Below are 14190 nucleotides of genomic sequence, written 5' to 3'. Positions count from 1 at the left end.
AAGTGTGGGTAGCCATGCAGTCAGATTCCACCTTCCTACAGTTGACACCCAGCTCAACCTCTCACTCTGACTCTCAGCTGACCCCTCCACCACTGGAACCCACTTCCACAACTGGAACCCACTTCCACAACTGTATGACAACCTTGGCTCCATCCTGGACCGCAAATTCACCTTGTTACCCAGGAACAGGTCCCAGGATGCTTGTTTCTGGTTCTGGGAAGACCTGGCTTGGCAGTTTAGGCTGGACTGTTCCCATGAGGCACAGGGTCAAGAACGATTTGCATATACATGGGTCTGAACTGAGGTGGCGAAGTAAGAATGATGATGGATTCAACCCAGATCTGTGACTGGAGGTGGGTTTGCTTTGTTTGCCCTAAGTTGGTCAGGCTATGCTCAGACGTGGGTCCCTTGCTCACTTTGCCACTGGATTGAAGCGAGCCTGCCTGATGGAGGGTCTTACCCAGAAACCAGTCTCAGGATGCTTGTTTCCGGTTCAGGGAAGACCTGGTTTGGCAGCTCGGGCTGGACTGTTCCCAAGAGGCACACGGTCAAGACTGATTTGCAAATGGCTGGGTTAAAACTGGAATGAGATGGTGAGCAAAAAAACTATGGATTTAGGCCAAGATCTCTGTACTGAGGTGAATGTATGACATTGTTCTGCACTCTGTTCATCAACTGTTCTTTTTGCACTTTTAGAAAGTTGGCATTTTCTTACTTTAACCATTCTGTTTCTGCTGCATGTCTCATAATACATTCTGGGGTGGGTGACAGCTGGGCTTTCTGCAGTCCCTCCAGACAGCCACACAGAAAGGGAACCTAGGTGTCACTGATGGTCAATCAACATCCTCATGGGCCATCCTGGGCTGGGTGGAGGGAGTAGCTGACACTTAAACTTAAATAGACTGAGCCTCTACCCACACAAAGAGCTTCATTCCCCCCTCTAGTGAGTTGTGAGCCAGAGCAGGAACTCTGTGCACGTTAAAGGCCTCTCTTTAAAGTCCCCTCCCCCTCTTTTTCTCCCCCCACTTCAAAGCAGCAATTGGGTATAAGTACTGGACCTATGACAGCACCAACTCAGTACACTTCTGGACCTGAGGGCATTCTGCCAGGAAGGAGAACTGCTGTGCTGCTAAAAGGACTGTCACTCTGCTGGACTCTTGCTCTGCTGCGCCCTGTCATGCTACCCTCCTTGCCTGGGAGTGAGGGGACCTGTATCTCTACATCCCCAGAACCAAAGTGACTCTAGGGGCTTGTGTGCTTGCCTCCTGTTCTGAAGTCTCAGGGACATCAAAGACTTCCAACAACTCTTCTGCAACACCTGGACTCTGCCAGCTGTGAGTCTTGCCCTGCCATGCGGTGCCAATCCAGTCCTTAGCCCTTGGAAGTGGGTATTTCTGTGCTGTACCTGCAAAATCCACACATCGCCGCTGTAGCGGCGATCTGAACCGATGCATCTCCTTTGTTGCATCACCTGCTTCAAGAATAATCACATCGTCGGTTCCGCGGCTCGACGGCAACGCATATCCTACACCAGAAGAAGTGGATGACGACGCATCTCGATTTGCGCAGTTAGGAACCGACGCTTCACCTACATCCCCAGGACTCGACGACGCATCGCTTCCTCTGCTTCACGCCTCAGGCCCTGTCGATGGCACAACAAGGTACTTTTTCATCGGGAAAAAGTTTGTCCCTGTGTCCAACCCAGGCTCCTGTGCGGTCGGTCTGACAGTTTAATTTAACCCAGTCAAGCGCGACCAGATAGCCCCGATTGGCGCTCTATGCTTTTAAAAACCATATTTACAGATATTCTTAAAAAATTCATAATTCCGGTTCTACTTATTGGATTTTTGCTATTTTTGTCTGATTTTGTTCATTAAATTAAACTGCATCTTTCGAACCTGGTGTGGATTCTTTTTTGTGGTGTTTTCACTGTTTTTGTTTATTAAGTGTTGCACACATACTTTACACATTGCCTGCTGAGTTAAGCCTGCCTGCTCTGTGCCAAGCTACCAGAGGGTGAGCACAGGTTAATTTATGGTGTGTATTTGACTTCTCCTGATTAGAATTGTGGTTCCTGCTAGGACAGGGTGCATACCTCTGCCAACCAGAAACCCAATTTCTAACTGTGTCCGAGTCTATAGATGTTGCCAAAGGGGATGATGGACGGAGTGAGCGTTTGAGCAAATCAAACACCCATCCCCAGTCAACTGATCTGGGTTTAATCCATCATCATTTTTTAGCTCACTCCACCACCCCAGTTCAGACATGGCCATATGCAGATCAGTCTGACCCTGTGCCTCATGGGAACAGTCCAGCCCTATCTGCCCTTAAAATGAAGAGGATAGCCAAGCCCGACAACAGCATGGAAAATAAATGGTAAACAACGTCTTTGCTGACTTCAAAGTCAAGATCTAGGGCCAGATGTAGGTAATTCTATTTTACCGACTCATAAATACCGAATTTTACCGATTCTGTATTTATGAATCGGTAAAATAGAAGGAGGGCGATTTAGGTGAATTCGGTAATTGAATTACCCAATCTGTAAAAATCCCATTGATTCCTATGGGCCTTGAAGCCCATAGGAATCAATGGGCATTACCGAATCGGTGTTTACCGATTCGGTAAATACCGAATCCTGCAAGGGTGCAGGGGGTGTCACTTTGACACCCTCTAGTACCCCAAATACAGGCATGTGTGCCATGTGGCACACAGACAATGCCCTAAGGGCATGTCTGTCTGTCACATGGCATAGGTGTGCATGCACACATGTGCATGCACACCTGGATTCAGTATTTTACCACCCAATTGGATTGGGTGGTAAAATACCGAATCTGAAAGGCCTTTGGGACTCAGAAGAGTCCCACCTACATCTAGCAGTTACCGAATCGGTAAAAATACCGATTCGGTAAATTTATGGTACAGGTATGGTACAGTAAGTGGCCTTGCTTTGCTATTTGTGATGTAATAACCATTTCAAATGCAAATATCAATGGTAAGCGTGTAAATCACTGAGCCATCTCCCGGTATTCAGGAACGTGATTTAAAGTCATCTCAATCTAAATGGAAAAAAAAAGTTAAAGAAAGTGAACGCTGAAATCGTTGATGTGAGGGAAAAGGGGAACAGTTCCAAGGGTAGTAGTAACAATTCCATAACTCTCTTTCAGCGAATTGAAGAAATAATGAAAAGAACTCGAAAGACAGATCACATGGATGGAAAAGTAAGTTTATTTTTACAATTATGCATTGGTTTACATATTGAATGGTATTGACTAGTTCTTCTACTAGGAATTTACAACATTTTAATTTCCCCCAAAATGTTTTTTCAAAACACTTTATTGGGTTTTATGTAAATATAACTATTATCCTGAACAAAACATGCCATTTTTGACATGGTTGCCAAAAGACCGTATCCCTTCAAGGTCAACGGAGTTAGGGTGCCTACATGCACATCCTTTTCATATCTGGGAGTTCTATAAGATCATCGGTTAAATTGGGCCTCACTTTTAAACATGAAAAGGGGAGAGGTTACTAGGGCCAATGCAGCGCTCTTCGGTTTTGCCTCCAAAATGGGAAACCGACCCGTGGCGGCCATGTTAAAGATCTATCGAGCAAAGAGCATATCGATAGCCAGCTACGGGAGCGACTTATGGGGATACACTGGCCTCGAGGGTCTCCAGGTGATTGAAAATAATTTTTTAAAGCAGTTATTGAGCGTCCCAAAGGGGACCCCGAATCTGTCCGTGCATGAAGAAACCGGCATACCCTTCATCAGTGATACCCTGTCATTGTGCCCCCTCACCTTTTGGCTACAATGCTGGCTAAACAAACATCTTGGCCTCACACATAGCCTCCTAAGAGAGACTCTGAGACTAGATCGTATGACCAAAATACCCTGGATTAAATATCTAAAATCCAACTTTAGGAAGGAGGGTCACCTGGACTTGTTTTTAAAACCAGAAGGTATCACCAGAAACGATGTGGCGCTCATAAAACACTCCTTTATCCTACGTAAAATAGCGGAAAGGGAGGAGAAAGAGCTGATGAAGCCCAGTGTGCGCTTACACTTGACGCTTAAAACATCACTTGAAGCGGAACCATACTTTTTTTTTAAAACTTTATTTTTGGTTATGCAGAGAACATAAACATTCCCCCCCAATTGCGGCGTCATACAAGAACTGTTGCATACAGTACGATAACCTCATTAAGGCACATTAGGGACACAAATATCACTAGGCAAGATCGGCCAATGGGACTATAAGAAAAACTAGACATCACAGACAGGACATATCCACAGTGAACATGAGGTAGGAGCCGAGCAAAATTACAACCCCGATCTAACCGTCTCCATTTCCCTCCCCCTCCGTCCCCTCAGGTGTGAACAGCTCTGCACTAGTCCCCTCAGAATCACTCGAGGTCAGACCAGCAGTGCACATTACTCTCCATGCCAACAGGTCATCCTGCAGTTTCTCATCCCTGCGCGCACATTGCATATGAGTCTCCTCCGCCAGAGACCACTCCCGAACATCTCAGCCATGTGGGAATCTCTGGGGCCCTCCGCCCCATCCAGGTAATGGCCACCCTACGTCGCGCCAGAACCAACATAAGCTGTAATAATTTATAGGGGATTTTCCGTATCCTGGCCCGGGGAACCAGAGCCAGCAGACAGTGGAGCGGGGTCAAGTCTATTCTAAGGCCCGTAGCGGCGGCTATCCGTCCCACCACCGCCATCCAGAAACTTCGCACTAAGGCGCAATCCCAGGCCAAATGGAGGAACCCCGCCCTCTAAGCTCTGCATCTGGGATAAGTGTCCTCCCTGTCTGGTGAGAAGCGCTGCAGGGAAACTGGTGTCATATAAGTACGGTGCATAAAAGTAAAGTGTGTGAGCTTAAATCTGGCATTACATGACACTTTACGTGTAAGACCCCCTTTACGCTTGCGCTGCCCGGCCTCCAGAGTCTCTCCCAGATCTGTTTCCCAGGCACCCCACGCAGGCTGGACCGGCGGCTCTGAATCCTGACGCAGTGCAGAATAAAGCAAGGATATCAACTTACGACCCCTGCCACAGGAGAGAATGATATTCAATGTGTGAGAAGGCTGAGGCGTCTCCGGGAATTGGGGCCACTACTCCCTCGCCACCTCCTGAATGCCGCGGTAATGTAGGTACTGTCCCCCCCTAACTCAAAGGCCTCCACAGCCTCCTCGTAAGACACAAACGAGTTTCCCGGATAGAGATCCGCCAAGGTATCGCAGCCTCCAGTTCTCCAGTCCCTAAAGGACATGTGCTCCTCCATGGCCACAATTGGCCCCAAGATCCAAACCGGTAGCTCCCTATGAAAGGGGGCCCTCCGCAGTACTCGTTCCACACACCTCTGCCAGATCGCAGCCGTGTGGTGCACCACATACGGTAGGGTCACAGCCGCTTCCATCCCCTTCGTCAATGCCACCTGCAACATCTGTTCGGTGGCCCTCCCAGCCAAAAGCTGCATCTCCCACCCATCCGCATCTGCGAACCACCTCGCTGCCGGCAACAGATGCGCCGGGCAATAATACAAATCAAACCTCGGGGCCTCCAGGCCTCCTTCCTCCCAGCACCGAACCAGGGTGTGTAGCGCAACCCGGCTGCGTCTTCCCGCCCAAAGCAGTGACGTTAGCAAGGTATTAAGGGTGCGAAATATTCATGGCGGAATAGGGCAGAGCGAATTCTGAAGAGCGTATAGCGTCCTGGGAAGCATCACCATCTTTGCCACAGCGAGTCGTCCCAAGAGGGAGAGCGGCAATGTATTCCAAAAGGTTACCGAGCTATGCAAGGACGTAAGTATCTGACCGATGTTTCGAGCCAGTACCTGGGAGTCCATCTGGGCCACCTGAATTCCTAAATACCGAAATGCCTCCTGTTCCCAGCGCAGCCCAAGGTCTATGAGGCCCGCCGCCGGTCCATCTCCACACCCCGCCAGAGGAAATATCAAGGACTTGCCACGATTGATCCGCAAACCCGAGGCCTCCCCAAAGCGGTCGAGATGGCGCAACGATTCCTCCGGCGCCCTCAAATAGAAGAGAGCATCGTCCGCATACAAGAAGATCACGTTACACGTGTCCCCCACCAGGATACCCCATTGTGCCATCTCCGCGTGGACCTTGACCACCAAAGGCTCTATAGCCAACGCAAAGAGGAGCGGCGAGAGGGGACACCCCTGCCGCGTCCCCCGACCTAGTCGCCATTCCGCAGAACGCCCCGCGCCCAACCGTACTCTGGCACAGAGGGCTGTGCACAACAGGCTGACCCAGCGACAAAAATTGGGGCCCATGCCCACCACTCATAGGACCTCCAGGAGGTAGCCCCAATCAACCCTGTCGAACGCTTTGGCGATATCGATAGACACTACCACCAACGGTTCCTCCCGATCGCGAACTTTGTGCAGAATATGATTCAACCGCCGCAAGTTCATGGCGGTATTGCGCCCCGGAATAAAGCCACATTGATCCGAGTGGATCAAATGTGCCATATGCGGCACTAAACGGGCCGCCAGAAGTTTTGTCAAAATCTTAACGTCCGTATTAATCATGGTAATGGGTCTGTACGCCGCCGGGTCACATTTGTCACCCCCTGGTTTTAAAATCATGCACATCTCGCCCTGGTTCATGGTAGGCGGTAAAACGCCACTCTCAAACGCCTCAACATATACCTGCAACAGGCTAGGGGCAACCATATCAGCAAATGCTTGATAAAATTCCGGGGGGGAAACCTTCACTCCCCGGAGCCTTGGCTCTCGGGAGACTGGCATAGCAACCCACACCTCCCCCAACGTCAATGCTGCATCTAAGTCTTCCATTGCGTCCCTAGACAGGGTCTGCAAGGGTGGGTCCTGGAAATACAGCAGGTACAAGAGTTCAGAAACCGCTGGGTTGGCCGCATACACCGTCCGCTAATGGGACTGGAGGACCCGGAGTAAGGCCTCTTCAGAGTGCACCATGCGACCCGCTACTTCTCGCAGCGCCACTATCCTCTCCGGGGCAAACTCCCGCCGCAAAACCCAGGCCAGCATCCGACCCACCTTATCACCCTCCCGATGAAGCCGCTGTCTGAATTGGCTCAGCGTATACTTATCAAGCCGGTCTAGGATGTCATGTACACATGCTCGGGCTGCCCGTTCAGCCTCCTGCTGTGCCTCATCCGGGTCCAGCAATGTTTGCTGGTGCAACAAGTCACTCTCAGCGTCCCGGAGTTCCCGTTGAAGCTGCCTTCTGACCCCACAGGTGAGGCCCATACACTCTCCCCTTATGACTGCCTTTAGTGCATCCCACTTGGTGGAGTAGGCAATGGCCCCCTCCTGCCAGTTCAACTCCATGTAACTGTTGAGTGCATTTTGGACAGAGTCCCTCGCTACCGGATCCTGTAAGAGATCCCCCGGCATCCGCCAGGTTCGAGGGCGGGCAGGCCGCCCCTCCCATGTCACCATGCACATCACTGGGGAGTGGTCAGAGAGAAAGCGAGCCTGATGTGTGACCGCCAACGAGATGGAACCATCCACATTGGCGACCTAGATCCTGTCCAGCCTGCTATGTGTGTTATGAGTGGGGGAGAAGCATGTATAGAGCTTCAGTGTCGGATGTCGCTTGCGCAAGATATCCATCACCCCCAAGTTCCCCATCACCTCGCCAAGCTGCTTCGTCATGCGCGGCTTTGTGCCCGCGCGGGGGGGGTGACGATCCAACATGGGATCCAGGACACAATTGAAGTCTCCCACCCAAAACAGAGGGGCCTCCAGATCCGGTACCAGCACCTCTTGAAGTGTTAAGAAGAAGCCAGGGTCGTCTACGTTGGGAGCATAGGAATTCAAAAGCGTGAGGTCTCTCCCATCAAGTTTTACCCTCAGAAGTAAGTATCTACCCTGTATATCTGCCTCCATGTATTGTATGGCCAAGGGGACCCCGGGTGCCACCCAAATAAGTACCCCCCTGGCATAGGAGGAGAAGGAAGAGTGAAACAGCTGGCCTCGCCACTTTCTCCCCAATTTACGGGCACCTTCATCGTCTAAGTGAGTCTCCTGAAGGCATGCAATGGAGACTCCGTGCCTACGGAGGAATGAAAGGACTCTATGCCGTTTAGCACACGTGCCCACACCCCTCACATTCCACGTTAAGAACTTATAACCATACCCATTCGCCTGGCCCCTCCAGGGCCCCGACATCACATTCAGCAATTCTCCCATTCCGTGCCCGCACTGCAACACAACTGACGCCTGTAACAAACCCCCCCAGCAAACCCCTCCAACGACCCCCCTCCCACGAGCAATTTTCCTGCAACAACTAAACATGCGGAAATGCCCTTTCCCCGCTGGTGCCTGGACATACACAACAACCCCATTCCCGCAAGTATAGCAACCACCCCAAAAATACTGAGGAACCAACCCCCCCACTCCCCGCAAGCAACCCCCAACACATCTAGCCCCCCGAACACATTCCGCGCCCTCAGGCTTCCAATTACGAAGGACTTACGGCCCGTGTACCCTCCCCTGCTCCCCGAATGCCGCCCCCCCCGCACACAACCAAGCCACGTCAACACAGCAACCAAATCTCCTGAAAAAGCAAAAAGGACACAGCTCAAAGGTCCAGCCAATGTGCAAGGATATGGTCCTCAGGGCCAGGTCTCTGCAGGAGCGGCCCCATCAGCAAGTGTCTCCGGTACCGTGTCCACTGTGGGCAGTAAGGCATCCAGCTACGGCGGCAGTGTGTCCGGCACCAACACATCATCTCGCAGGCTGTCCGCACTCGCCGCCAGCAAGTCCTCGGCCCCCGCGGACTCCATGCAGAGGGCCCCATCATCCCCCACCGTGACTCGTTGTCTCTCAGCATCGCCAGAGGTGCCAGTGGACCGCCGCCGCCTAGAGCGCCGCTTCCTCGCAGGCCGTGTCCCCCAAATGGCCCTAGAGCGACCCCTTTCCTCAGGGGGGATAGCATCGCCTCTGATTTCCAGCCACTCCCATACCTCCTCTGGCGGTTTGTAAAAATGGGCCTTGCCTTGGGAGAGGACCTTGAGTTTGGCGGGGTACAGTAGCATATATTGGAGGCCCATGTCCCGTAGCTTTTGCTTAACCACCAAAAAGGATTTGCGCTGCTCCTGGACTTGACGGGTATAGTCTGGATAGACAGAAACCTTGGAGTTCTCGAACGTGAGGTCCGCCGTTTCCCTCGCCGCCCTCATGATACAGTCTCTGTCGCGATAGTTTAAAAGTTCAGCGATGAGGTCTCGTGGTGGATTTCCAGGTCACGGCAGTGGGATCAGCGTTCGATTACAAAGACCTCCGACAACCCTGTTGGGCAGAGCGTGGTACGGATCCAGTGCTCTAGAAAGGGTTCCGCATTCCCCATCTCCGCCCGTTCCGGGATGCCCAGGACTCTGATGTTGCTGCGTCTCGCCCGTTCTTCGGCATCCTCCGCTCTTCGTTCTAGCTCCCCAGTGGTGGCCGAGAGCTGTGACACACCATCTGCTTAAGGGAGGCAACCTCCTCTTGTAGCTGAGCTATGTTCCCCTCCGCCTCAGTAACTTTATCGGTGACCTTGCAGAGGTACGCTCTCAGCAGATTAACGTCGATGGACACTGTCTCAATCTGCCGTTCAAGGGCGGTGTGGGAACCCTGTATGGCCTTCAGCAGTTCCGCCCTGGAGGGCTCCGAGGGGCCACCGGATGCCCGCTTCTCGTCCTCCTGGTCGGTCTGGCGGGTGATACGTTGCGACGGGAGCCGTGGGGTCGATTACTGGGTGATAGTGTTGGGCTGCGAAGAGCGGGCCGCCCTGTCCTTCCGCATCATTGCTGCCCAGTGAAGTCCCCTCAGGTGTCTCTCCCTCCAGTGAGTTCCTAAGCAGCCATGGAGCCCCGCAGTTCAGGGAGGGGGACCACCAGATCCAGCAGGGCACTGAACAACCCACAAACTCCAATACTCGGGGGCCACGGGTAGACAGTTCACTCACCACCTCAGCCCCACTTGAAACCAGCAGTTCCGCTACAAGCACAACCAGGGGGGGATCCACAGGCCAGAGTCCGTGTCGTCAGTCGCGGCTCGTCCGAACCCAAGTAGCCACTGAAAGTCAGGGCGCTGCCACCGCACAGCCGTCCAAAGGAAGGGCAGCAAAGGCCTCAGGGGCCCGGGTAGAATCCCCAGGTATCTCCAGCCCCCCAATTCGCAGGGTCCTCGTGCAAAACCTTCTTCGGCCCCCCAGCAGGGCCCACTTGCACTCCGCACTCGGCGTTAGACCGCCACGAGGCCTCGCCGTACCTCCAACGACCAGGGGGCAGGCATCCTCCACCCTCAGGGGATAACGGGCCTCCAGATCAGCAGGAGGCCCTCAACGACAGCAGGGGCCCCTGCTCCGCACCCTCCAGGCAGACGTGGTGCTCCCTCGGCGGCGGCTCCAATCCTCCCCGCCGTCTATGTCTCACAAGGGGCTCAGTGCATCCGGCCCTGCGGGCGGCCCCGATGACAGCAGGGGCCCCCGCACCGTCCCACACTCACTGGGTCAATGTGGTGCCCCCCGGTGGCCGCTCCAAGCCCCACTGCTGGCGGCCAGGATCTGGACCCCGGGGGGGCGGTGGGGGGGAGAATCTCCAACAACACCTCACCCCTCAAGCTTCCGGGCCCGGTGAGGCACACGCTCGATCCGCCGTGGTCCCGGGGGCAACAGCAATCCCTGAAGTCGCCCGGCAGCGGCCCTATATCTAGGCCGCAGCCCCGGCCTCTCGTAGGCTGGGCGCCGGCGCCCAAAGCTCAAGCATCACTCGCCGCCTCCCGCCGTCCGACCTTCTCGATTTCGGCACCGGAGTGTGCCCCTGGGTATCGGACCTCCGGACCCACCAGCTACGCCGCCAGGCGGGCACAGGATCAGTGCTACAGCAGGAGTTTTCGGTCCCTGAAGTTGCCCGGCAGCGGCCCAGTAGCTAGGCCGCAGCCCCGGCCTCTCGTAGGCTGGGCGCCGCCGCCCGCGGCCCAAGTGTCTCTCGCCGCCTCCCGCCGTCTAACCTCCTCAAGCTCGACACCGGAGTGTGCCCCTGGACATCGGGTCTCCGAATCCACAAGCTACGCCGCCAAGCAGGCACAGGATCAGTGTTTAATCAGGATTTTTGGGCTAGGCTGGCCGGGAGCTGCAGGAGCTCACGTCCTGTCGGCCATGTTGCGTCGAAGCGGAACCATACTTACTCTGGCCGTTACCAGCATATGAGCGATTCCTACTAATCAGGTTTAGGCTTAATCTTTTTCACCTTTTATTAGCAGTACCAAGGGGTTGTCATAAAGGGATAGTGTTAGCACCCTGTGGCTGCGACAATTTGTCTCCTCAGGATCTGCTGCACTTCATGTTTTCCCAAGGGCTTTTTATTTAAAATCCATTTAAAAAAAGTTAAATTTTGTGCAAGCTTGTCGCGCTTTATATTACTTGCAATTGCTAAAACCTGATTGTATACCATTTGTGGCTGGTTTCTTGAAATGTTCAATGAAGTACAGAAAAAGTCTGGATTTTTAAAGTGTCTTAGCATTTTTTGGTATTTTCACCTGTCGCCCTTCTAACCGTTGAAGTATAAACCACCTCACTGTTTTTAACTTGGGTAATATGTATCGTGTATCTTAATTTCATGTTAGAACTGTATTTTGTACTATGCACTTTTATGGTTTTACACAAGCAAACTGAATAAAGTACTTTGAACTTGGACATGGTTGTTCATAGTTACTAATTCGATTTCTTTAGGAAATTAGGATGTGCTTTCATGGTTACTCTCATTTTTTTCTGGTGTCAGTGTGTTTCTTGACTAGTCTGACTGGGATCCCGCTAATCAGGACCCCAGTCACTTATTATTGTTAATTGTAGCTTATATAGTGCGTAATCCCCCGCAGGTCTCTTAGCGCTTATAGAGAAAGCTCAGATAGCCACCAGAGTCCCAGGGACATGCAGGCCAGCAAGTTAAACTGTAACCAGGGCTTCCCTAAACAAATAGGTCTTAAACCTTCGCCTAAAGCAAAGGAGAGCAGAGTCTTTCTGAAGGTTCTCTGGTAATCCATTCCAAATCCGAGGGATTAAATCCGAAAATGCACAGCTCCCTTTCGATGCCAGTTTAATTCTTGGAGGAACCAGAAAGCCTGCCGTGGATGATCGGCAGTGTGCGTTCAGAAACATAGTTCAACAGGCGCTCCTTAATGTAGCCTGCAGCTTGGCCATAAAAGGCTTTTTTTTTTTTTGAATGTTTTTATTGTTATTTCAACATATAGTAACAATGCAGAGCTGTAGACGGTACAGGGCGAGACAACAATGATTAATAGGGATCACAGCTAGGAGCAAATACAGTAAGAAAATCGTACGGCGCCACCAGCACGAGGTTCATCCAGAGTCTGTGGAGAAAGAAATTGGAGGGTAGAGGGGAAGAAAACAGTGGTGGTGACACAGAACAGCCTTACTCTGCATTTCCCACCAGTACGTGCCAGTCTCTTCCATGGCCGCCCCCGGCTACCCACCAGGGCAATGGAAGCCTCCGAAGGCTGAGGCAGCAACATCTGTGCATGTTAATGTGAGTGTGGATCTGCACTAGCCGCAGGGCCGCGGCCAGTGGGGTGTCATAGGGGAAGGGCGTCACCGAGGGCCATGTAGTGTGCAGGTCGGGCCAGGCCCGGACTGGTCAACACGTACCAGTGGCGTGTGGGGAGAAGGAGTGCAGAGGCATGTCCCACATGTTTCCAGTGTATAAGGAGGTAGGCGAAGTCTCGGTGCGCTGCGTTCCGTGTCCCTTATTGCCACTCGGCAAATCGCGGTGTGGTCACAGCAATGTCATTGCTGTCTCATGTGCTCTGTTACATGAACTGACGAACAGGGGAGAGAGAAGGGGGGGAGGGAGGGGCTGGGTGTGGTCAGCAAGGTCAGCTATGTGTCTCGCGTGATGCTGTGGGGATAGCGCAGCAAGAGCGGGTGGTAGGGGGGGCAACTATCGTGTCGGTCGGTGGATGTCCGTAGGGGGGGGGGGGGGCGGGGAGGTCTGCAGGTGGCGCGAGGCGTTGGAATGACTTGCAGGTCATCTCCCCGTTAGCCAGAGTGCAACCTGACTGATAGTGGGGCGAACGTCAGTTCAGGGGGGTGCATGAGGGGCTGGGCAAGGGTCGTCAGGGCTGCCATGTGTGTCGGCTTGTCCCGCTATCGTGTCCCCATCCCTCTCAGGGGAGTTGGCGGGCGTGTGGTCTCCCAGTGGGTGTCTGTCGCTGTGAAAGGCGCTGAGTATGTCGTCCCATAGTGTCGCTATTGGGAACTGTCGCAATCTCGCCGTTTCTTTGTTGTGTAGGACTGTGCTTTCCGCCCTTGCCCAGGTGTCTAGAGAGGTGCGCCAATGCTGTATCAGGGGTGGGGTCGCGCGTTTCCAATGTTTAGTAAGTAGCCTCTTGGCCGTAATAAGGCCCAGATCCCAGAAACGGGAGGGGACTTTGTTGAGGGCGGTCCTCTTATAGAGGCCCAGCAGGCAAGTCTCCCATGTGTGCGGTAATGGCATAGCCGTGCAGCGGTCAAGAACCAATAGCACTGAGTGCCAGTATGGTCGTATCCGTGGGCAGAGCCATAACATATGCAGCAGATCCGCTCCAGTCAGCGCACACCTCGGGCAGCCAGCCGAGGTACCCGGGAAATATTGGTTGAGTCTGTCTGGCGAGAGGTATGCCCTGTGCAACACATAAAATTGTATCACTTTGAAGCGTGCGTTACGAGGGATGTTTTTGGGGCTGGCGAGTACCATCGTCCACTCCTTATCCGTCCAGTCCCTCCCTCTGTCGACTGCCCATTTAGCACGCAGGGGTTGTAGGGTATGTTGCGTGTGGGTCAATAAGGCCTGAGTCAACCAATGTACCACATGCGTACCATCCCCCATGACATGGAGGTGTTGTATCAGTTGATGCGTGGGGGGTTCAACTGTGATGGTACCCCATCTTCGGGTGTATGCCGCTACTATGGATGCATGCTGTAAGAATTGACCCGCGGGAATGCCCGTGTCGTCAGCCAATGTCTCAAAGGGAATCAGGGTGCCATCGGCATATAGGTCCGCCATGGTTTCGATCCCTGAGCTCGTCCAGTGCTCCAGTGCAGCTTCCGTGACTATGGAATTCGCTTTAGGCGTGCCCAGGAGTGGGAGTGCTGGGGCGTAAGGTGTGACATGTTTAGTGAGTCGTATGC

At 53.1% G+C, this 14190-nt stretch overlaps 1 protein-coding gene across 12 annotated transcripts in view; it reads left to right on the top strand.

The window, feature by feature from the left end:
* The window catches only part of MAP7D3 (MAP7 domain containing 3), a 1012878-nt gene that overhangs the window by 702841 nt on the left and 295847 nt on the right, over nt 1-14190 (top strand). For all 12 annotated transcript variants that reach the window (XM_078688596.1, XM_078688591.1, XM_078688590.1 and 9 more), the window contains one exon: nt 3165-3218. In XM_078688596.1, coding sequence (XP_078544722.1) covers nt 3165-3218 — 54 coding nt within the window. The remainder of the gene's footprint in view (nt 1-3164; nt 3219-14190) is intronic.

This window comes from Lissotriton helveticus, chromosome 4_1 (genome assembly GCF_964261635.1).
Source record: "Lissotriton helveticus chromosome 4_1, aLisHel1.1, whole genome shotgun sequence".
Taxonomy (NCBI): Eukaryota; Metazoa; Chordata; class Amphibia; order Caudata; family Salamandridae; genus Lissotriton; species Lissotriton helveticus.
The sequence above is the reverse complement of the archived record's forward strand: the minus strand, read 5'-3'. Positions and strand labels throughout refer to the sequence as shown.